Source organism: Perognathus longimembris, chromosome 17 (genome assembly GCF_023159225.1).
Source record: "Perognathus longimembris pacificus isolate PPM17 chromosome 17, ASM2315922v1, whole genome shotgun sequence".
Lineage (NCBI taxonomy): Eukaryota > Metazoa > Chordata > Mammalia > Rodentia > Heteromyidae > Perognathus > Perognathus longimembris.
This window is the reverse complement of record NC_063177.1, coordinates 40406493-40428081: the sequence shown is the minus strand read 5'-3', so window position 1 is coordinate 40428081 and position 21589 is coordinate 40406493. Positions and strand designations below refer to the sequence as shown.

The following is a 21589-nucleotide window of genomic DNA, read 5'->3' as shown; positions in this document are numbered from 1 at the left end:
CATGAGAGGGCATGTGGGGGAGTTTTTTCGTGTGTGTGTGTGTGTGCGCGCGCGTGCGTGTGTGTGTGTGTGTGTGTGTGTAGGTACTGGGGCTTGAACTCAAGGCTTGGGTGCTGTCTCTGAGCTTTTTCAGTCAAGACTGGCACTCTACCACTTGAACCACACCTCTGCTTCTGGCATTTTGGTGGTTAATTGGAGCTAAGAGACTCATGGATTTCCCACCCCGGCTGGCTTCCAGATCTCAGCTTCCTGAGTAGATTTACAGACATTAGCCACAGGTGCCTGGCTTGTTTTTCTTCTTTTGTTCCCCCTCCCCATTCCTTAGTTTTATACACTTAGCTTCTCTTCCATTTCATTTTCCAAAAGAAAATAGAAAAAGAGAACTGAATTGTGCTACTTTTCACTTTCTCTTTCCCCAGGGGCGGCTGCTTCTTCTCCTTCTCCTTCTTCTTCTTCTTCCTTCTTTCTTCTTCTTCCTTCTTCTTTGTCCTGGAGCTTGGACTCAGGGCCTGAGCACTGTCCCTGATCATCTTTTTGCTCCAGTCTAGCACTCTACCACTTGAGCCACAGCACCACTTCCACCTTTTTCTATATATGTGGTGCTGAGGAATTGAACCCAGGGCTTCATGCATATAAGGCAAGCACTCTACCACTAGGCCATATTCCCAGCCCCTCCCTTCTTCTATAGATATCCACTTCCAGCTCCCAACCCTCTCCCAGCCACCCAAGCACATGGAATTTTAACCCTTTCTGGACAAGGAAGGGGCCATGCCCCCAACATGTGCCTGACCCCTGTTGGGTGATGGACACATCAGGAGGGACCACTGAGATCACACACATACTACAAATGTTGGACTCTCTAAGCTGGAAGGAGCCACCAGGCTCTTGGATGTATCTTCACAGTCGGGAATGAAAATTGCTGAGCACATCATAAATGTAGAGTCCTGGGCCCAGGCCCACAGATGATTTTGGTGGGTCTCCGTAGGGCTTGGAAATTTGAAGGGCTAGGGTACAGTTGGTATACAACCATGTGTATTTCCCCTTTCTCAGCAGAAGATGGAGGAGAATTTCAGGGAGAAAAAGAGAGGGCATCTGTGGAAGGAAGGAAGAGGTGGGGGAAGCAGGGCCTGCCACTGGCCGCCCAGGTGGAGGGGGGGAAGGGGGAGGGGGGGGTGGTCCTAGGGTGGAAACCAGTCCGGATATGCTGAGCCTTGCCTGGCCTTGCTGAGGGTCCACAATTGTGCACCCTGCCCAGGGAGGTGAACATGATCAAGGAGGTTCCAGCCTTCAGCTGGAACTGGGAAGCCACCATGCCCACAAAAAGGGGGCCTTGGGAGTGGGGGGCAGATGGCCCCTAAGGCTATGGCTGACCGCTCTGGAGAGTTAGTACAAATTTAGCCAAGCAGCTTCCTGGACAGGCCAGGGGGCGGGGTTTGCATTACACGGAGATGAACTCGGAGAAGCCCAGCTCCTCCTGAGACATCTGGAGGGGAGGAGCCAGGATCATGCCTTCCTTGGGGTCCTCAGAAGGAGCCTCCTCTTCCTCTGCCTTCTGGAAAAGCAATAGTGGAGGTTAAAAAGCAGAGCCCGGATGTTGTTCAGGTCTCCAGGCCTTGTCTGTAGGGATGCAGGAACTGACAGTCTCCTCCCAGAGACCCTAGCTTTGCTCTGCCACCTCCCAACCCATCCTCCCTTCCCCACCCAAGCCAGAAGAATAGCTTCGTGCCCTCAGGCTAGAGTCTGACTATGACTGAAAAATCCTGCCCCTGCTAAAAGCTCTTTTTGGAGGCAAGGGTCTGACTCTGTAGCCCAGACTGACTTCAGATTTGCAATCCTTCTGCCTTAACCTCCTGAGTGCTGGGATCATAGATGTGTACTACTGTTCTAGTTCAGCTTGGTGGATATATAGTTCTTTAAGCTGACTCCCAACTAGCAATTTGAAACCAACCTCCCTTCCTTCCTTCCTTCCTCCCTCTCTCCCTTCCTCTCTCTCTCCTTTCTCCCTTTCTCTATTTTTCCCTCTTTTTTCTTTCTTTCATGTGCAGCTGGCACTTGCATCTTTAATTGGTTAATTGGAGATAAGAATCTCATGGCTGAGCACTAAGGGCTCTCACCTGTAATCCTAGCTACTCCTCAGGCTGAGATCTGAAGATAGCAGTTCAAAGCCAGCCTGGGCAGGAAAGTCCTGAGAGACTCTTAACTACTCAGAAAAAGACAGAAGCAGCGCTATGGCTCAAATAACAGAGCAATAGCCTTGAGAAAAAGAATCTCAGGGACAGGGCCCAGGCTCTGTGTTCAAGCCCCATGACTGATAAATAAATAAAGAATCTTAACAGACTTTCCTGCTAGTGCTGGCTTTGAACTGTGATTCTCAGATCTCTGCCTTCTGAATAGCTGAGATTATAGGCATGAGCCACCAGCACATGGCTAAAAAATGTTCTAGATAGGAACACACACACACACACACACACACACACACACACACACACACACAAACGAGGATGTGAGCAAGAATTCTGGCTGTCCGGGTGAAACGACCCTGTGCTCTGTTGAGGTTGCTGGGCCAATGCAGGAGTATGGCGTTTGGACAGAGGTGGCAGAGGAAACAACCCTTCTCTCGTCCCCTCATGGCCCATATAGACTCTGGGCCTTCCATCCACACCTGTGGGAAATGCTGGATCCCCTTACAGGGGCTGGCAGAGGGCTCCGGGCTGTCACCAGGCCTGATGGGCCCTGCAAGGCTGATCACGGTATCCTCAGGGGCCCAGCCGTTCCCCAGCGCCTGTAAAAGACCCTTGTCAGAACAGCCCATTCTTGGCAGCAGGCAGGAGCCAAAGTGGAGTGGCCATTGGGATGGGGTGGGGGAGTGGGGAGGGAGTGGGCAAGCAAGGCAGGGCAGGGGTGAGAGGAAGGACATAGCTCCAAGGCTGCCCTGCGACTTCCTACACTCATGTGACCTTGGACAAGCTAACTCTCAGAAGATGTTTCCTCAGCTGTAAAATGGGGACGTGAAGTTTTTCCCTCGGCATTGTAACAAATCATTAGATAGCACCTTACACCAACCAATGAGAACTTCTGGAATGACTGGCTTGCTTTTGGTATGATGCTTGTTTGTTTTAAACTCTTTAAAGCAAGAATTAAAAACAGGAGGGGCGAATGTTCCCTGCAATGCTTGGAGACAGCAAAGCTGTCGATTTCACATTCAGAGATCAAGGCTACTGTCCCTTCCTTCCTTCCCTTCCTTTCTTCCTTCCTTCCTTTTTTCTTTCTTTCTCTTTCTTTCTTTCTTTCTTTCTTTCTTTCTTTCTTTCTTCTTTCTTTCTTTCTTTCTTTCTTTCTTTCCTTTCTTTCTTTCTGTCTTTCTCTCTCTGTCTCTGTCTCTCTCCCCTTTCTTTCTCTTTTCTGTTTTTTTTTTGTGTGTGTGTGTCAGTCATGGGGCTTGAACTCAGGGCCTGGGTGCTGACCTTGAGCTCTACAACTTTGAGCTACAGAGCCACTAATGGTTCTCTGGTGGTTAATTGGAGATAAGATTCTCAAAGACTTCCAGCTGGGGCTGGCTCTGAAACACAATCCTTAGATCTCAGCCTCTAGAGTAGCTAGGATTACAGCTGTGAGCCACCAGTGCCCAGCTCTCTCTCTCTCTCTCTCTCTCTCTCTCTCTCTCTCTCTCTCTCTCCCTCCCTCTCCCTCTCCCCCTCCCTTCCTTCCGTCCTTCCTTCTGTCCTTCCTTCCTTCCTCCCTTCATTCCTTCCTTCCTCCCTTCCTTCCTTCCTTCCCCCTCTCTTTTGTGTGATGTTTGAACTCAGAGCCTCATAATTTCTGGGCAGGTGATCTACTGCAGAGTTGTACTTCCAGTCCTGTTTTTGATGGTTATTTTTTATATAGGATCTCACTTTCTTCCCTGGAATATGCCTGGACCATGATCTGCCTAATTTCAGCTCCCCATAATTGCTTGCCACATCTGGTTTCCCTCTGTTGAGATTACATCAAGGATTTATTCGGTCAGTGCTGGCCTGTAACTTTGATCTTCCCACAGTTTAAGATGATGGGAATGCTCCACTGTGCCCAGCTATGGGTTGAGAAGGGTTCTATACACTGGCACCCATCTTAAGGCTTCATTCCTTTGTTTGTAAAATGGGGGGAAAATAATCTCTGCCTCAGCCTGGCACCGATTGCTCACACCTGTGATCCAAACTTCTCAGGAGGCTGAGATCTGAGGATTGACATTCAAAGCCAGCTTGGGAGACAACTCAGAGAGGCTCTTACCTCCAAGTAACCAGCAAAAAGCTGGAAGGAGAGGTGTGGCTCAAGTGGCAGGGTATCAGCCTTGAGCAAGAAAGCTAAGAGTGTGAGCCTTTGAGTTCAAAGCCTCAGTACACACACACACACACACACACACACACACACACACACACACACACACACACACCAAAATTCCCTCACCCTCCCTGCATAGGTTGAGATTCAAGGACATACAGCTCAACAGATATGAAGTGGATAATCCTACTAACAATAACAACTTTGGGGAAGGAAAATATCCACACCCTCAGCAAAGTGGGGTTGTCACACACTTCGGCCTCTCTTGCAGACAAAGTAAAGCATCTCTTTCCCTCTCTGAAGTGAATGTGGGCTAAGAAAACCCCCAAGCCTTCCTTTCTGCCTCCAGCCTTGGCTGAAAGCTATCGGAAGGCCAGCCAGGGACAGAAACCAAGAAAAGCAAATACTCTCAGCTGGTCATGCCTCCGATCTTTATGGGGCTCCCTGTCCCATCCTTCCCCGCATAAAAGGGGACCTCTGCCCACAGGCCCAGGGCCTTTACACATCTTCTCCCATTGCTACAGGGTCCTCAGACAGAAGTCCAGGGCAGTTTCATCCATCCCCTGGAGGCTGTGGAGTGGGGAAGGAGGAGCACCGGTGACCAGCTGGAGCACAGCTTGGCCCTGTCCTCATGAGTCCAGGCCTTGCACAGCAGCCAGGGGGTGGGGCTTTGAGGGTGGCCAGTGGTGGCCAGAAATCCTTCTGCCTCTGTGACTTTTCCCTTACTCCCCTCAGCCACCTTTGGCCACCTTTGGCCTTGTCTGGCTTCCTGAGACAACACCAGCTGCTTCCTAAGTTACGGAAGAGCCCATCCGCACCCCAGCCCTCCCTAGTGGGATCAAGCCTGAGCCTTTTGTCCTCACTGGCGCCAGGAAAGAAAGAGATGGTAGCGTTCCTGGCTCTGTATTTGGGGGAGTCAGAGTGGAGACAGTAAACAGCAGGCGGTGTTGCGAGGAGGGGATGGTGGAGTAGAACCAGGTTCTCTAACCTTCTCCCCATCGTAGGTGAGTGGGTATGGGAGGGGCCTTCTCCTGCAGAGGCCAGTGAGGGAGAGTCCTGGAACAGGTAGCTGGGTAGGTTCCCCTCCCTTAGGGCACAGGGACCCCCTATTCTTTCTGCCCCTGGTCTTTAAAGCACTGCCCTAAGCATGGGTTCTGGAGTCACCACACCATCATGGCTTCAGCCAAGGAAACTCAGAAATAACAAGTATTCTAGAAAGAGGAGAGAAATCTAGGCCCATGGCCGAATGCTGGTGCCCACACCTGTAATCCCAGATACTCAGGAGGCTGAGATCTGAGAACGGTGATTCCAAGCCAGCCCAGGCAGCAAACGTCAAGAGACTCCTCTCCAATTAACCAGCAGAAAGCCAGAAGTAGAGGTATGGCTCAAGTTGGAGAGCTCCAGCCTTGAGCAAAAAAAAACAACAAAAAGCTAAGGACTAGCACATAGGCCCTGAGTTAAAGCCCCAGTGCCAGCAAACACACACACACACACACACACACACACACACACACACATATGTGTCTAGGTCCAGCTTTCCATTTGGGCTACCCGCTGTGGGACCCTGAACAATACCTTTAGGGTATCCTCTGGCCTCAGTTTCTTCCTTGGCTGAAGAACACTAGAGTGGCCATTGTTGGAAGCATCACATTCAGGGTTTTGGGGCCCCAGCCTGGTTTCTGAGGGGTTGGTTGGGATGGGAATGGAGGGAGAGCATATATTTCTAACAGACAACTCTCACCCCAGGTGCTACCAGGTGCAAGGGCTTTCAAGTGAGACCAGAGAAAGACCGGGCTAGGTCATCTCCAAGGCTCCCTCTGGACCCAGTGCTCATGTCTAATGGGAGGATAGGAAGGACGGGGAAGAATGCTCCTATGGCAGCTTGAGCTCCCTCCTGGTCCCTAGTGGAAAGTTAGGGGCAATGAGGGGCCTCTCTGTTGGGCTTGTACTGTGAAGGCCACATGCTGGTCTGGGGCCTCATAGAGCCTTTGGATCACACAGGGGAGAGGGGCCAGAGGCAGGAGGCCCTGGAGCCCTTCAGCCCCTCCGTGCTTACCAAGTCTGGGAGGTAGACCTTATCATCCCTCTGCTCGTTCTTCTGTTCATTCCTCTGTGTTTCCATGGCCAGCTGAGCTGAAAGAGACCCAGAAAGAGCATCACAGCCAGTGGTGGCTGGTAGCCCCTCTCACTGTTGAGTGGTCCCTCATGCCTTCCAGCAGAGGTTTCCAGAGGGAGCTGCAGGAAGCCCCTTGTAGCTCAGCCTCTATGGGCTGATCTCTTCCGAGATTATTTCTGGTGAGCCAGAAAGTAGTTGGGGAAACAGTTTGTATATGAACGTGGTTGCTTCTCAAACTCAAACATGCTTGAACCTTTTTCCAGTTGTGTGTGTGTGTGTGTGTGTGTGTGTGTGTGTGTGTGTGTGTGTTGGTACTAGGTTTGAACTCAGAGCCTGGAACTTGCTCTATCTCTCAAGCCACACTCCCCGCCCTTTTCACGTTTTGGTTTGTTTGTTTTTTGTTTTTTACCAGTCCTGAGGCTTGAACTCTGGGCCTGGGCTCTGTCTCTGCGATTTTTTTGCTCAAGGCTAATGCTCTAGACCCTTTGAGCCACAGTACCATTTCTGACTTTTTTCTGAGTAGTTTATTGGAGCTAAGAGTCTCTCGGATTTTCTTCCCAGGCTGGCTTTGAACCATGATCCTCAGATCTCAGCCTCCGGAGTAGAGGAACCATAGGTACACACCACAGTCCCCAGCGTCCCTTGATATTTTGATATTAATTCCATATGCAATTGATCATGTTTTGGTTATACCGAGTTAAATAAACTATACAACCAACATTAATTTCACTAGTTTCTTCTCACTTTTTATCATGTGACTACTAGACAAAAATCTCAATTTCATGTTTGGCTATTTTCATTTGACGTGTATCTGTCATTTGAGAAACTGAGGCTCAGAGAAGTTAGGTGCCTTGCTTGAAGCCACACAGCTAAAACATGTTAAAGCTGGGATTAGAACCCAAGCCTCTGAAAGAGACTGAGCACTTTTAGAAACCCAATGTCCATCCTGTTTCTGTTTGGTCTTAAATGCCCCCTTGCCAGTCCCCACATAGAAGCTGGGTCTGCAGAGACTGGACAGGGACTTGGTGACTTGCTAGGACAGGAAGAAAAAAATGACTGGGAAGTGGTGCCCCTGGGGTGTCCCTGCGCCTCCCACCCTCCTGCCTTCCCTGCTCACTCACCTTTTGTTCTCCACCGGAACACATGGCTACCGAAGGCAATCAGGCACGTGGCCAGCAGGAGCGACAAGATCACCAGAACAGGGGCCAACATACGGACCATTGGGATGGTCACCCTGGACGGGGGCCGGGGGAGGGGGGTGGGCAAGATGGAAGAAGCCTGGTGTTCAAAGCCAGCCTGGGCAGGAAAGGCTATGAGACTCTTATCTCTAACCACCAAAAAGCTGGAAGTAGAGCTATGGCTCAAGTGGTAGAGTGCTAGTCTTGAGCCAAAAAAAGCTCAGAGACAGTGCCCAGGTCCTCACTTCAAGCTCCAGGAGGCCAAGATCTGAGGATGGTGGTTTATAGTCAGTCTAGGCAGGAAAATTCCTGAGACATTTTATCTCCAATTCACCAGCAAAAAAATCAGAAGTGAGTGGTAGAATACTAGCCTTGGGCAACATAAAGCTCAGGGGCAGTGCCCAGATCCTGAGTTCTTGGCTGGCACACACACATACACACACACACACACACACACACACACACACACACACACACACACACACACGCTACAGCTGAGAGAGGTGGATTCTGGGGCCAGGCCTGTGTGTCCAAGAAAGCTGGCTCCTGTAGTTTGCAATGTACACTGCTCAAGGGCCTCTATAGAGGAATGGGGCTGAAATCTGCCCTTTATGCTGCAGATGGTAGCTATGACAAGAGGCATGTCTGCTTGGAGAAATGAGTGTTAGGGTCTTTGTCTCTCTGTGTGTGTGTGTGTGTGTGTGTGTGTGTGTGTGTGTGTGAACGTGCACACTGGTTAGGGCACTTGTATGGCTGATGTTCTGCCCCTCAAGCCATGCCTCCAGTCCAGTTTTTTTTTTTTTGCTGGTGAATTTGCAATGGAGTCTCACAGACTTTTCACCTCGGCTGCTTTCAAGCCTTAATGTTCAGGTCTCAGCCTCCCTCGTAGCTAGGTATCTGGTGAGTTTCGGGTCTTATTGGCTGAAAGGCACTTGGCAGTTCAGTGCTGGCTGATCACCTGTGCTTGGAGCTGCCGCCGCCGGGGACAGGACTGGCGTCCTCTGCCGTGGTGGGGTGCACGGGGATGGCTGGACGGGAGCTCCCTGCATGGGGAGAGGTCGTTGTGTGAGGAGAGGTCTCTGTCTGTGGAGAGGTTCCTGTGTAGGGGGAGGGTCCTGCAGGCCATATCTGGACCGCCCTTGGGGACGGTGTGGCCTCAACCCCTGCTCTCCCCTGCTTGGCTGTGGCGACTGTCGGGCGGAGATCGGAAGAAGCTACAAGTCCAAAAGCAAGGCCTCAGCACCCTGCTTGGGCCTCCAGCCCCAGCCCCCCACCCTCCCACCCCGCAATGGCCCTTGAACTTTAGCCTCCCCGGGAACCAATTTCTCAGATCATTGTCAGCTAAAGGGCCCACCCTAAGCCATCAGGCAGAGGCCCAGGTGAGGCCTTATGAGCAAGCAGGCCACCCGTCAGGTACCTCCAGGTATGGTTTTAGCTTCTTTCTGTGCACCTTCTGTCACCACCCCCACCCCCACCCCTGCCACCTACAAGATGTCCACCTACCAACTGCTTCCAGCATCCAGGACCTGACAGGGCAAGGTAGTAGGGTTGCCTTTAAAGGTCAGGGCCCAAAGTCAGACTTTCTGGCTCAGATCCTGGATGGAGCAGAGTGAGAATGAGCCTTGCCATGGCCTCTGGCCCCTTCCTGGCTCTTCCCACGTGACCTGGAGCAAGCACGCTAGCTCCCTGAGCCTGGACTTTCTCAGCTGGGCAGGCTGGCTCCCAGGTTTGTTGGGGGAGCAGCTGATGGGTGATTAAACCCAATGGCAGGTGCCAGGTAGATACTCATTGGATGTTTCCTGAAGTAGTGGGGGAGAAGGGACGGAAAAACCATTCACTCACTCAATGCTGGGGGCTGAGTGTGCCAAGCTTTTGTCTTGGGCTGTGGGCGCTGCAGGCTCGGTTTAGTGGTAAGAGGCTGGAAGGAGGGAGTGGGAGGGGGACAGCTGGGGCCAGTGGTACTGGCGGTGCCACCCCGATTGCCTAGAGGAAAGGGAGAGGCTGCTCTCAGGAGAGGCAGGAGGCTCAGGGGCAGCCACTGGTCCTTCCTTGGAGCAGAGGGCAGCTCCTCCTTTACCCTCAGAGGTCATGGATGATTTGGGGTCCTCCTCACTGTACTTTCTTGGCTTCCCATTACTTCAGATTTTCCATGTCTGTGACCCTCAGCTGCTCATCAACCAGCTCCTTCCAGGCCGCCCAACCCACAGATACCCTTCCCCTCCTTCCCTCCTTCTCTCCCTCCTTCCCTCCTTCTCTTCCTCCTTCCCTCCCTCCCTCCCTTTATGTTTTCCTCTCTTTCTTTCTTTCTTCTTTCTTTCTTTCTTTCTTTCTTTCTTTCTTTCTTTCTTTCTTTCTTTCTTTCTTTCTTTCTTTCTTTCTTTCTTTCTTTCTTTCTTGTTTTTTTGTTTTGTTTTTGGTGCTGGTCCAGGAGCTTGAATTCAGGGCCTGGGCACTGTCTATTAGCTTTTTCATTCAAGGCTAATGCTCTGCCACTTGAGCTACACCATTATGGTGGTTAATTGGAGACAAGAGCCTCCTGGATTTAACTGTCCCAGCTGGCTTTGAACCGTGATCCTCAGATCTCAGCTTCCTGAATTGCTAGGATTACAAGGATTACAAGGATGTGCCACCAGTACCCGGCTACCTTTCTCATTCTCTATTCTAACACACACTCACTTTCTTCTTGGAGTTTTCTAAGTAAATAATAAAAATCTTCCGCAAATGAAGTGTGTCTTTTACTTTCCAGCTCTCGGATTCTCTGTTTTGCCCTTTTTCATTGCCTAGCCCCTCCAAACAAGGATGAGAAAAGAAATGACAGTAGATATAGTTGTCTTGTCTGGACCTTTCTAGAAATTCTTTTGGATGTTTTAATGCTGGACAGAGCGCCCATTGGCTTAGGAAAGCTGATGTTTTCAGGAATTTGGAGAGCTGATTGTTGTTTTTTTTTTTGGCCAGTCCTGGGCCTTGGACCCAGGGCCTGAGCACTGTCCCTGGCTTCTTCCCGCTCAAGGCTAGCACTCTGCCACTTGAGCCACAGCGCCGCTTCTGGCCGTTTTCTGTATATGTGGTGCTGGGGAACCGAACCTAGGGCCTCGTGTATCCGAGGCAGGCACTCTTGCCACTAGGCTATATCCCCAGCCTGAGAGCTGATTGTTTTAAACCATTGGTAGCTAGAAAATGGGAGAGGACCCACAAAAAAGACAAATGCAACCAATCCGTGTCCCCAGCCAGCTGCCGGCGTCTCGCAGAACAGCACTGCCATCGCCTTCCAGAGAGGCTGGCAAGGTTGGACACAGGAATCCAGGAAAGCATGTCTCACACACAGCGCTGAACACGAGAGCCACAAGCACAGAGGCAATTGATCAAGCTAGGCACAAGTGACAGGTGAGCACTGATAAGAAGAGGGAGAACATCTTCTCTATCTGAGGATGGAGCCCAGGGACCTCTCAGCCCTGTTCCTCCATTGAACTGTATCCCTACCCCAGCAATGTGTTTTTGATGCTGCAGTTAGATTTCAGCGAGTTTAACTTTATTCTCCTGGGTTAAAGAGCCATGGCCAGATGCCATAATCCTAGCTTCTCAGGAGGCTGAGATCTAAGGATTGAGGCTCAAAGCCAGTCTGGGCAGGAAAGTTTATGAGACACGCTTACCTCCAATTAACTACCAAAAAAAAAAACCAAAAACAAAACAAAAAGCCAGAAGTGGAGCGGTGCCTCAAGAGACAGAGTGCTAGCTTTGAGCACAAAAGCTCAGGTACAGAACCCAGGCCCTCAGATCAAGCCGTAATACTGGCAATAAAAATAAATAAATAAATAAATAAAGAGCCATGGATCAATGGAAGTACTCTGGCTCTGGGGATGGGCCTGGGTATTTGGGCTTGAATTCAGGGCCTGGGCACTGTCCCTGAGCTTCTTTTGCTCAAGACAGCACTCTGCCACTTGAGCCAGAGTGCCACTTCTGGCCGTTTTCTGTATATGTGGTGCTGGGGAATCGAACCCAGGGCTTCATGTGTATGAGGCAAGCACTCTTGCCACTAGGCCACATTCCCAGCCCCTCCTCCCCCCAGCTTCTTTTGCTCAAGGCTAGTGCTCTATCACTTGAACCACACTGCCACTTGTGGCTTTTTCTAGAGTGTATGTAGTAATGAGGAATCAAACCCAGGGCTCCATACATGCTAAGCAAGCACTGTATCACTAAGCCACATTCCCAGCCCTGTTTGGTTTTTTTCTTAAAGCTGGAGCTCTATCACTTGAATTCCACATCTACTTTCAGCTTTTTGTTGCTTGTTTGGAGATAAGAGACTCAGAATTGTCTGTTGGGGTTGGCTTCAAACTGTGATCCTCAGATCTCAGCCTCCTGCGTAGCTAGGATTATAGACCTTGAGCCACTCATGCCTAGCAATGATTTAAATTTGAATCCTAGCTCTACCACTTCCTGCCCTGAGGCCTTAGGTAAGTCACTGAGTGGCTTACGCTTGGTGCTTCATCTGTGAAATGGTGGTAAGACCTCTGGTTGTCTTTGCCAACCAGAAAACCCACTGTCCTGGCCTGCTGTGGCTTCTCAGGTGCAAATGGGGCTCCCAATTCCCGGGAGATGCTCCATCCCCAGCCCCTAGAATCCCCATGTCCTCCCAGACATGGCTGGATTCTAGGCACACCTAGCATTAAAGCCACCAGCAGAAGGAACCACACAGTTATGGCTTAGGTGACACTGAGCTGGCTCTGAATGCAGCTTCAGGAAAGAGAGAGACAGAGAAACAGAGAGAGAGAGAGTGAAAGAGAGAGAGATGCAAGGAGACACAGAGAGGCAGAAATAGAGAGAGAGTCTGTCTGTGTGTCTGTCCTTATCCCCCTTGGGGTGTGTATTGAGTCCCCCAGATTCTCCAGTGCATCTGATCATGGAGGAAAGATGAGGAGCAAAGCCTGCCATGTCAGCATTACATCCTGCTCTGCCCTGCGCCAGTGGTATGAAAGCAAGTCACAGCACCGGAGTAGCTGAGACTCGACTGGCACTGTCTGTGACCTCGAGATACTTGTGAGGCTGGAAGGGGAAACTGAGCTCATGGCTGAGGCCCTAACTTCCCTCCATCTTCCCCCCTGCTTCTCCTGTCTCCCAGGAAGGGGGAGACGTTACCTGGAAAGATGGTCAGCGTCACCTCAAAAACCTGATCAAAGCCCAGGATGTTGATGCCACACCAGTATTTCCCGGCATCCTGCAGGGTGAGGTGCTTCACTGTCACGGTGAACGCGAGCTCTTGGGGGCTGTCACGGATGGACACCCTGTCCTGTGTCACCTCCTGGTCACCTCTGGTGTAGATGGTGTTGGAGCAGCGGGAGATCAGGTGCCCGCCCTGCCTGCACCAGTATTTCCCGTGTTTTATCCACTTTTTGCTGTAGGTGCATCTCACGGCCAGAGTGTCGCCTTCAAAGCCGCTCATCTCCTTGGGGCCCTTCACGTCTTCATAACCTGAAACTACAGCAGGATTGGTGGGACTTCCCTGACCCGAGTCCCAAGTTTAAGACTAGAAGTTTCCATTTTAATAGGAGGAAGGAAGGCTTTCCTGCCAGCCCTTCTGGGGGTGTCCCTAAGACCCAGTATTCTTTCCACTTAGTTGGGCTACTGCTCTTTCTCTAAACCTCCTATATTGGGATGGGGGACAGCTGGGAGTTTCAAACCAAGAATTATCATTTAGTAGTATCTGTGTCCTTGGAGAAGTTGCTTAACTTGTCTGGCCTCTGCGTTTTCTTATTTATACTTGATGATAAGGTTTCATAAACTACATCATAATTTTATGTTCCACTAAGAAAAAAAAATCCACTGTCATGTGAACATTAATTAGAAGGTGCATCCTGATTTTAGGTGTTAAAGGTAAAGAAAAAAGAAATATGGAGAGCTGAGGTGCTCTCTCTCTCTCTCTCTCTCTCTCTCTCTCTCTCTCTCTCTCTCTATCTATCTCTCTCTCCCCCTCTTGCTCTCAATGGGTCACACCTGTAATGCTAGCTATTCAAAAGGTGGAGATATGAAGATCATGGTTTGAAACCAGCCTAGGCAGAAAAATGAAAAAGACTCACCTCCAATTAGCCAGCACAGAGCCAGAAGTAGAGACATGTGGCTCAAGTGGTAGAGCACCAGCCACGAGGAAAAAAATGCTAAGGGAGAATGCAAGGCCCTGAGTTCAATCAGTGCATGCTTGTGCACACACATACACACACATACACACACACACACAACTGGCCAGTGAATTGATAAAACATGGTAGTCTTTTATCTCTCAGGGCTGTTGGGAGAGGCAGAGAGAGATTCCAAAAAGGTTTGCTCCTCTCTCTACTGGAGCCCCAGGCCCCTCCCGCCACCCACTGCCACCTTACCTGGGAGCACCAGATATGCCCACAGCAGGAGCAGACCCCACATGGTGTGTGCAGAATAGACGCTGCCGGCAGCTGGGAGCTCCTCTCTGAGCCTCTGGGCCTTTAGCTTCCTGAAAAAGCCCCAGATCCGGTCAAGAAAGGGAGGGGAGGGGTCACGGGTCACCCCTTTGCAGGCCCAGCCGGGGAGGCGCCTCTGCCCTTCCCTTTGCTTAATAACCCTGCCACATACTTCCTCAGCCTGCCGACCCACGCCAGTGCTTCCAGGGGCTTAAACTGTGGTTCCTGCACCCCCACGGGGTCTGTGGGTAGAATTCAGGGAGTCTATAAACTTGAATAGGAGGTGGGTGGGAAATGACATATTGACCTTCAGAAAAAAAATGACTTATTGACCTTCACAAATATCTGATACTTGTCAGGGCTGGGGATATGGCTTAGTGGCAAGAGCACTTGCCTTGTATACTTGAAGCCCTGGGTTCAATTCCCCAGCACCACATATACAGAAAATGGCCAGAAGTGGCGCTGTGGCTCAAGTGGCAGAGTGCTAGCCTTGAGCAAAAAGAAGCCAGGGACAGTGCTCAGGCCCTGAGTCCAAGGCCCAGGACTGGCAAAAAAACAAAAACAAAACAAATATCTGATACTTGGATGTTCCTTCTATTAGGAGTGTGGGGTTAGCAGAACTGAATCTGTTTGCCAACAAAAATGGCAGATCCTGGCTCATGCAGCTGTTGCTAATACCTGAAAATACTGTGTATAGGCCTAGCTACTTGGAAACTTAGTTCTTAGACTGCTACAGTAGGAGCTGGCTATTAAAGTGTTTAATTAGGAAGCTTATTTACTTGCTAGTATGTTGTAAAATTATAAGTTTTCGGATAACCATCTCATGTTTTAAGTGTATGTGTTTATATATGTATATATATATATATATATATATAGGCTTATATATTTAAAGAAATAATGGCGCCTATATATACACATACATATATACATTATATATATATATATACAGATACATACACACACTAATCTAGGTGGTGGACAATGGTACTGAGTTTAAGGCTCCATCCCAAACTGTTTGGTGTAAGTGAACTGAACACCTCAGGGGGGGAAAGGGAAAGGGGGAGGAGGGAGGGGGGTATGAGGGACAAGGTAACAAACAGTACAAGAAATGTATCCAATGCCTAATGTATGAAACTGTAACCTCTCTGTACATCAGTTTGATAATAAAAATTTGAAAAAGAAAGAAAGAAAGAAAGAAAATTAAATCAACATGGCTAGTAAAAAAAAAAGGCTCCATCCCTAGGGTCCACAGCCGAGCCTATTCCATCACCCTGGGGGGTCACATACTGCTTTTGGCCACTGGGTGGCGGTACAAGCAGGGCTGAGATGAGACTGATGCTGGTGCTGCCAGGTCAGTCCTTAGCCCCAGCTGGGGATGCTTGAAACAACAAATCAGTGGTTAATTTCAAAACCAACGCGCACACTAGATGGAGCTCTGACACAATTGTTTTAGAAAATACAGTTTGTTTCCGCCGCCCCCCCCCCCCCCCCCCCCCCGCTGCAAAGTTCATACAGGTTGTAAGCATTTTTTTTTTCTTTTGCCAGTCCAGGGCTTGGACTCAGAGCCTGAGCACTATCCCTGAGCTTGTTTGTGCTCAAGGCTAGCACTCTACCACTTGAGCAACAGCGCCACTTCTGGCTTTTTCTGTATATGTGGTGCTGAGGAATCAAACCCAGGTCTTCACACATGCTAGGCAAGCACTCTGTGGCTGAGCCACATTCCCAGTCCATAAGCAATTTTTTTTTATGCCTTAGAAAACCACCAATACTATTTTGACACTATTTCTTCTGGTTGGAATTTTACCCAGCAAGGGAGAGGATTAATATTTGAAGCATCAACAGAAGGTCTGTGGAAGGGAAGATGATAGGTGTGGCTCCGGTTAGGTAGGGACTGTGTTGCTATTTCACAGCAACTGACAGTGGTTGAGTAAGGAGTGGGAGTGTTGTATCCTTAAAAACTCCTGTTACCTAATCTCAGCCCAGGACTTGACTTCTATTTGTGTACACACTATACAGAAGGTAATTTTTTTTTGTTTTGTCGGCCGTGGGGCTTGAACTCAGGGCCTGGACACTGTCCCTGAGCTCTTTCACTCAAGGCTAATGCTCTACCACTTTGAGCGACAACTCCACTTCCTGTTTTCTGGTGGTAAATTGGATATGAGTCTCATGAACTTGCCTGCCAGGGCTGCCTTTGAACTGCACTCCTCATATCTCAACCTCTTGAGTAGCTAGGGTTGCAGGCATGAGCCACCAGTGCCATGTGCAATTATTTTATTTTACTTTTAGTTCCAGTACTGGTGCTTGAACCAAGGGCTTCACATTTTCTTTCACCCAAGGCTGGTGTTCTACTGCTTGAGTCACATTTCTTTTTTTTTGTTTGTTTTTTGACCAGTCCTGGGCCTTGAACTCAGGGTCTGAGCACTGTCCCTGGCTTCCTTTTGCTAGCACTCTGCCACTTGAGCCACAGCACCACTTCTGGCCGTTTTCTGTATATGTGGTGCTGGGGAATTGAACCCAGGGCCTCATGTATACGAGGCAAGCTCTCTTGCCACTAGGCCATATTCCCAGCCCCTGAGTCATATTTCTTGCTCCAGCTATTTCCTGGTTAATTAGCAATGAGTCTCAGGGATTTGCCAGCTGGCTTTGAATTACGATCCTCAGATCTCAGTCTCTTGAGTAGCTAGGGTGATAGGCTTGGCGATTGGTTTTTGCAGTTTAAAGAAAACTGTAGATGGCTTCATAGTCTGTTTCTACTCCCTTATTTATTACTCCTTTCACAGAATATTTTTCTATTTAATTATTTTTAGTCAGTTGTAGGGCTTGAACTCTGGGCCTGGGAGCTGTCTCTGAGCTCTTCAGCTCAATGCTAGCACTCTACCACTTGTAGGTATAAGTCACTGGTGCCTGTCTCTATTTAATTTTTTATTATTATTATAAAGGTGATCTACAAAAGGGGTTATAGCTTCATAAGTCAGATAAAGAATACATTTCTTATTGGACAATGCCACTCCTTCCCTCGCTTTCCCTCAGTTTCTCCCTCCCATCCTCACCCACAGCTGTATAGTTCATTTTCATCATAGTGTCTAGTGAGTACCACTACTATAGAATAATTTTTAATCTACTTTCCTGAAAGCCTAATGTATTCATTATAAGTCCAGGCAGGACTGACATTTCATTATGTTTTTGAGTGTTGTGAGGTCTGAGAATTGACTTTTGGAAATACGTGCCCTTTGGTGATAAATTACTTTCCTTTTTACTTCAGCTTGGGCATTGTATTGTGATTTTTAAAAAGTTAAGTGCGAGAGGTCTTACTAGTTAGGGTTGTCATTTCTGAAGAGCACAGTTGAGAGCACATGCTTATTTATGTGAAGATAATGTCATCCTTGTACCCTCCTGTATATCTGAAGTTCCTTGCCTTCTACCAGCCCCAAATCTAGCCCAACTGCTGGGCCACAGAGTTCCATTAAAACCAGATCCTTGGCCAGGTGCTGGTGGCTCATGCCTATAATCCTAGCTACTCTGGAGGCTAAGATCTGAGGATCACAGTTCCAAGCCAGCCTGGGCAGAAAAGTTTATAAGACTCTTATCTCCAATTAACCACCAGAAAACCAGAAGTGGAGCTGTGGTTTAAAGTGGTAGAGCACTAGCCTTGAGCAAAAGAGCTCAGGGACAGCATCCAGGCCTTGAGTTCTAGCCCCATGGCTGACAAAGGGAAAAAAAAAAGGGACCAAATCCTCCTGGCGAGGAGTGGATAAAGCACTAGAGTGAAGGGTGGTGGGGTGCTGGTATGGCTTCTGCACCTGTTTCTAACCTTGGCTTGTATCTTAAGAATGGTAGGGGCTCATGGATAGACCTTGTGCTGGATTTGGGAATCTGAGATGAGAGGACATGTGTGAGCTGGCATCCCACTCAGAGCCCTAGGAGGTGTCCTGTCATCACTGCACTACCAGAGGAAGCCAGAAGGGCCTCATTGTCTCCTTATGAAAGGCTCTGTGACGTAGGTTATGATTTGACTATACCACATGTGTGGACCACATTATGGTTTGGATATGAACGCTGGAGTGTCGAAGGCTTGGTTCTCCAGATGGTGGCGCTGTTGAGAACTGATCGGATTATGAGGGTGCTAACCTCAGCAATGGGCTACCTCATTGATGAGCTCCTCCTGAATGGGCTAGTTGCCGGTGGGGCTTGACTGAAAGACACAGCTCACTGGTGGTGTGATCTGGAAAGAGATTCCGTGTACCTGGCTCCTTCCCGTACTTCTCTTTGCTTCCTGTCCTCTATAAGGTGATCAGTTCTATCCTATACACCCTCTCTGCCATGATGCTGGGCCTCACCACAGACTCTCTGCCACCATGGGCCAAATCCTTTTCAGTTGTTTGTGTCAGGTGTCCTGTCACAGACTAAGTCACTTTAGCTGCTCTTGGAGGCTGCTCTTAGGCCAGGCCCTCTGGATTCCTAGCACTGTGGACACTGGGTAGATGACTGGGCTCTGCACCATGTGTGGCCTCTGACAATCAATTGTCTTCCACCTGTGACCATCAGCTAGGTGTGCAGACATTGTTCAAAGTCCCCTTGGGAAGCAAAGTTGCTCTGGGTTGAGAATCACTGCTTTTGCTGATGAACACATCTATGGACCACAGAAGTGGACTTTTGTATAAGTTGTGTCCATGTAGGTGTGATTGACAAAGTTTTGGTCTAGGAAATGAGGTTGCCTAGTATGAAACCCCAGAATCCGGAGGACCATGTGCAGTCACAAGAAGGCCTGGGCCTGGGGAATCACAGCCTCTGGCTTCCAAGATGCTCCCAGGGGGAATGAATCGTAAAACAGCAAAGCACATTCTGGGGGGAGGCCGGGTCCCCAAGAATAGGTGGCCTATAAGATGAGAAGGTTTTCCTAGCTACCGTATGGTAGCAACCCACCCAGCCCAGCCACCAGGCCTGCAGCAGATGGGCTATGAGCAAGTGCTAGACTCTCACCTGTGCAGCTGCCGAGACGTCACCTCTGGTTGTTGCTGCCACTCTGCCTGGCACCACACAGGTGTTCATTTTCTCATCACCCTCTTCTCCCACACTTAGGGCTTCCCCATCCCCAGCAGGTGTAAACCCAAATCGTCAACCCCCTCTACTGAGCCCACTCTGAAAACTTTTCCAGTTTGCATGGTTTCTGTTCAAAGGATTTAAAAAAAAATTTCTAGGAATGGCAATAAAAGTCATGGAGGAGGGCAGTCAGGAAGTGCCAGTAATTAATTCCACCTTACCCTCACAAGCCGGATGGGCGGATATGCGGCTGGCTGTCCATATCTGTGGTTTCTGTCTCTGTGATTCAACCAAACTCAGATGGAAAAACAAAACAACCCAGAAAGTAGCCAGGTAGCTGGTGACTCACCCCTGTAATCCTAGCTACTCAGGATGCTGAGATCTGAGGATCATGGTTCAAAGCCAGCCAAGGCAGGAAAGTTCATGAGATTCTTATCTCTAAGGAATTGCCAAAAAGTTGGAAGTAGAGATGTGGCTCAAGTGATAGAGTGCCAGCCTTGAGTGCAAAAGCTAAGGGAGCACATGAGGCTCTGAGTTCAAGCCCCAGAATCTGCACCCCCCACTACATGCAAACTGTTAGCAATGAAGACAGGCAAGGGGACTCCAGATAGTGAAACAAGCAGGAAGAACCTCAACACAGCTATTCCTTTTCTTTATTGAGCTCAAGGAGGCAACAATCCAGCTTGAAAGTTTTGGCAAGGAATCAGGTAATATAAAAAGTGACAGTAAACTTGTAAAAATAACTGAAAAAAATATTGCAGTTAGGAATTCATTGGGTGTTTTTCAAGCAAGTTAGACATAGCTGTAGAAATATCAGTAAACTCAAAAATACTTCAGAAGAAACCAGTTTAAACTCTGTAAGGAGACAGAATGAAGTTCAGAGAAGCAAAGAGTGAACTATATGAAATAAAAAGTAGGAAACATGGGGAAATGTGAGAATATGTGACATACATTTTACTGGAGACCCAGAATAAAAGAAGATAGGAGGTTAGGACATTAATAGCAAGAATGAGGTAAAGTATAGTGGAGAGCATTCAAAATCTGAAGAAATATACTGTATTCTTAATACATTTGTGTGTGCATGCCTTTGTATATGTGTGTACAGGCAATGGGGACTGAATTCAGAGCTTTTTGTGGGTTAATTGGAGATACGTTTCTCACAGACTTTCCTGACCGTGCTGGCTGGCTTTGAACTAAGATCCTCAGGTTTCACCCTCCTAAGTAGCCAGGATGATAGGCATGAAGCACCAGCATTCAGCATCCTGGTGCTCTTTGATGAAGTCAGTCTTTGATAGCTCAGTTCTTTTGACACGTCTCTGTCTTCGAGAGTAATTTTGTCCCTGAGCTCTTTTGCTACAATTTCTGGGGCAGTTAAGTCAAGATCTGCCCCTGCAGGGACCGTCAAGACCGTCCACCTACCAGTCATGCAGCATTACTGTTGTTTATTTGCCCTTTTCATTCAGTCTAACCTTTTCTTTGTGGGTACTAGGGTTTGAACTCAGGGCCTCATGCTTACTCAGCTGGTTTGTTAGGCTGGAGCTTTATCACCTGAGACACATTTCCAGCCCAGCTTTTTGCTGATTTTTTTTCGGAGCTGAGTCTCATATACTTTTCTGCCATGGCTGGCTTTTAACCTAGTTTCTCTGAATCTCTGCTTCCCGAGTAGCTCAGATTACAGGCAGGAGCCAACCCCCTGGAGGCATATATTGAATGTGCATCCAGTTTGTTGCGTAGTGGAGATATTCTTTGAATCATAGCTTCTTTTTTATTGATAAATAAATATACCAGTGTACATATATATTTCACTTTGTTTATCCATTCAGTGGTTGTTGGGCATCTGAATAGGATTAATGTTTCAGAGGTTGAAGGGAGCACCATCAACCCTTTGATTCCTCACACCATCTGAGAGCACAGGACCCATTCCTTCATGCCCTTCGTCCCTTTTTCTGTGTGAGGACATCTATGTAGCACCACCTTTGTGAAGCAGGCCCTCACCAGATGTTGTTGAGCTTGCTGGCACCTTGCTCTTAGATTTTTTTCAGTCTTTAGAATGGCAAGTGATACATTACTTATAAAATACTCAGTCCATGGTGTGTGTGTGTGTGTGTGTGTGTTTGTGTGTCCTGGGGCTTGAATTCATAGCCAGGGTGCTATCATTGGCCTTTTTGCTCAAGCTGACACTACCACTTGAACCACAAATTGTCTTGCTTTTTAGTAGTTAATTGGAGATGCAGTCTCAGGGACTTTTCCTGCCTTGGCTGACTTTGCGCTATCATCCTCAGACCTCAGCCTCTTGAGTAGTTAGGATTACAGAGGTGAGCCACCAGTGCTCAGCTTCGGCTCATTATTTTGAGGAGCACTGTTGTAGATAGTTTTTGAAGAATGAGTGTAAAAGTCTTCATGCACTTAGCTGTCTCACAGCCTCACCATGCCCTGCAAGGTGCTGGGTGCTGTGGACTCATTTCTTGTCTGTAACATGCTCCATCCCAGACGGAACCTCTGGGTGCTGTGATT

At 48.7% G+C, this 21589-nt stretch overlaps 1 protein-coding gene across 6 annotated transcripts; it reads right to left on the bottom strand.

Annotated features, from left to right (window-relative positions):
- Positions 1 to 899: 899 nt before the first annotated feature.
- Positions 900 to 14071, bottom strand: Cd300lg (CD300 molecule like family member g). Of its 6 annotated transcripts, none has more exons than XM_048367031.1 (8): positions 13979 to 14071; positions 12745 to 13083; positions 9454 to 9594; positions 8570 to 8825; positions 7555 to 7667; positions 6374 to 6450; positions 2663 to 2782; positions 900 to 1552 (listed from the first exon to the last, which is right to left on the bottom strand). In XM_048367031.1, the coding sequence occupies exons 1-8, from the start codon at positions 14019 to 14021 to the stop codon at positions 1439 to 1441; spliced, it is 1203 nt and encodes a 400-aa protein (XP_048222988.1). In that variant the 5' UTR covers positions 14022 to 14071; the 3' UTR covers positions 900 to 1438. The 6 variants fall into 6 exon arrangements, with proteins under 6 accessions (XP_048222988.1, XP_048222989.1, XP_048222992.1 ...); XM_048367032.1 differs by having other exon boundaries at positions 900 to 1549; XM_048367035.1 differs by having other exon boundaries at positions 8570 to 8654.
- Between the last annotated feature and the right edge of the window lie 7518 nt (positions 14072 to 21589).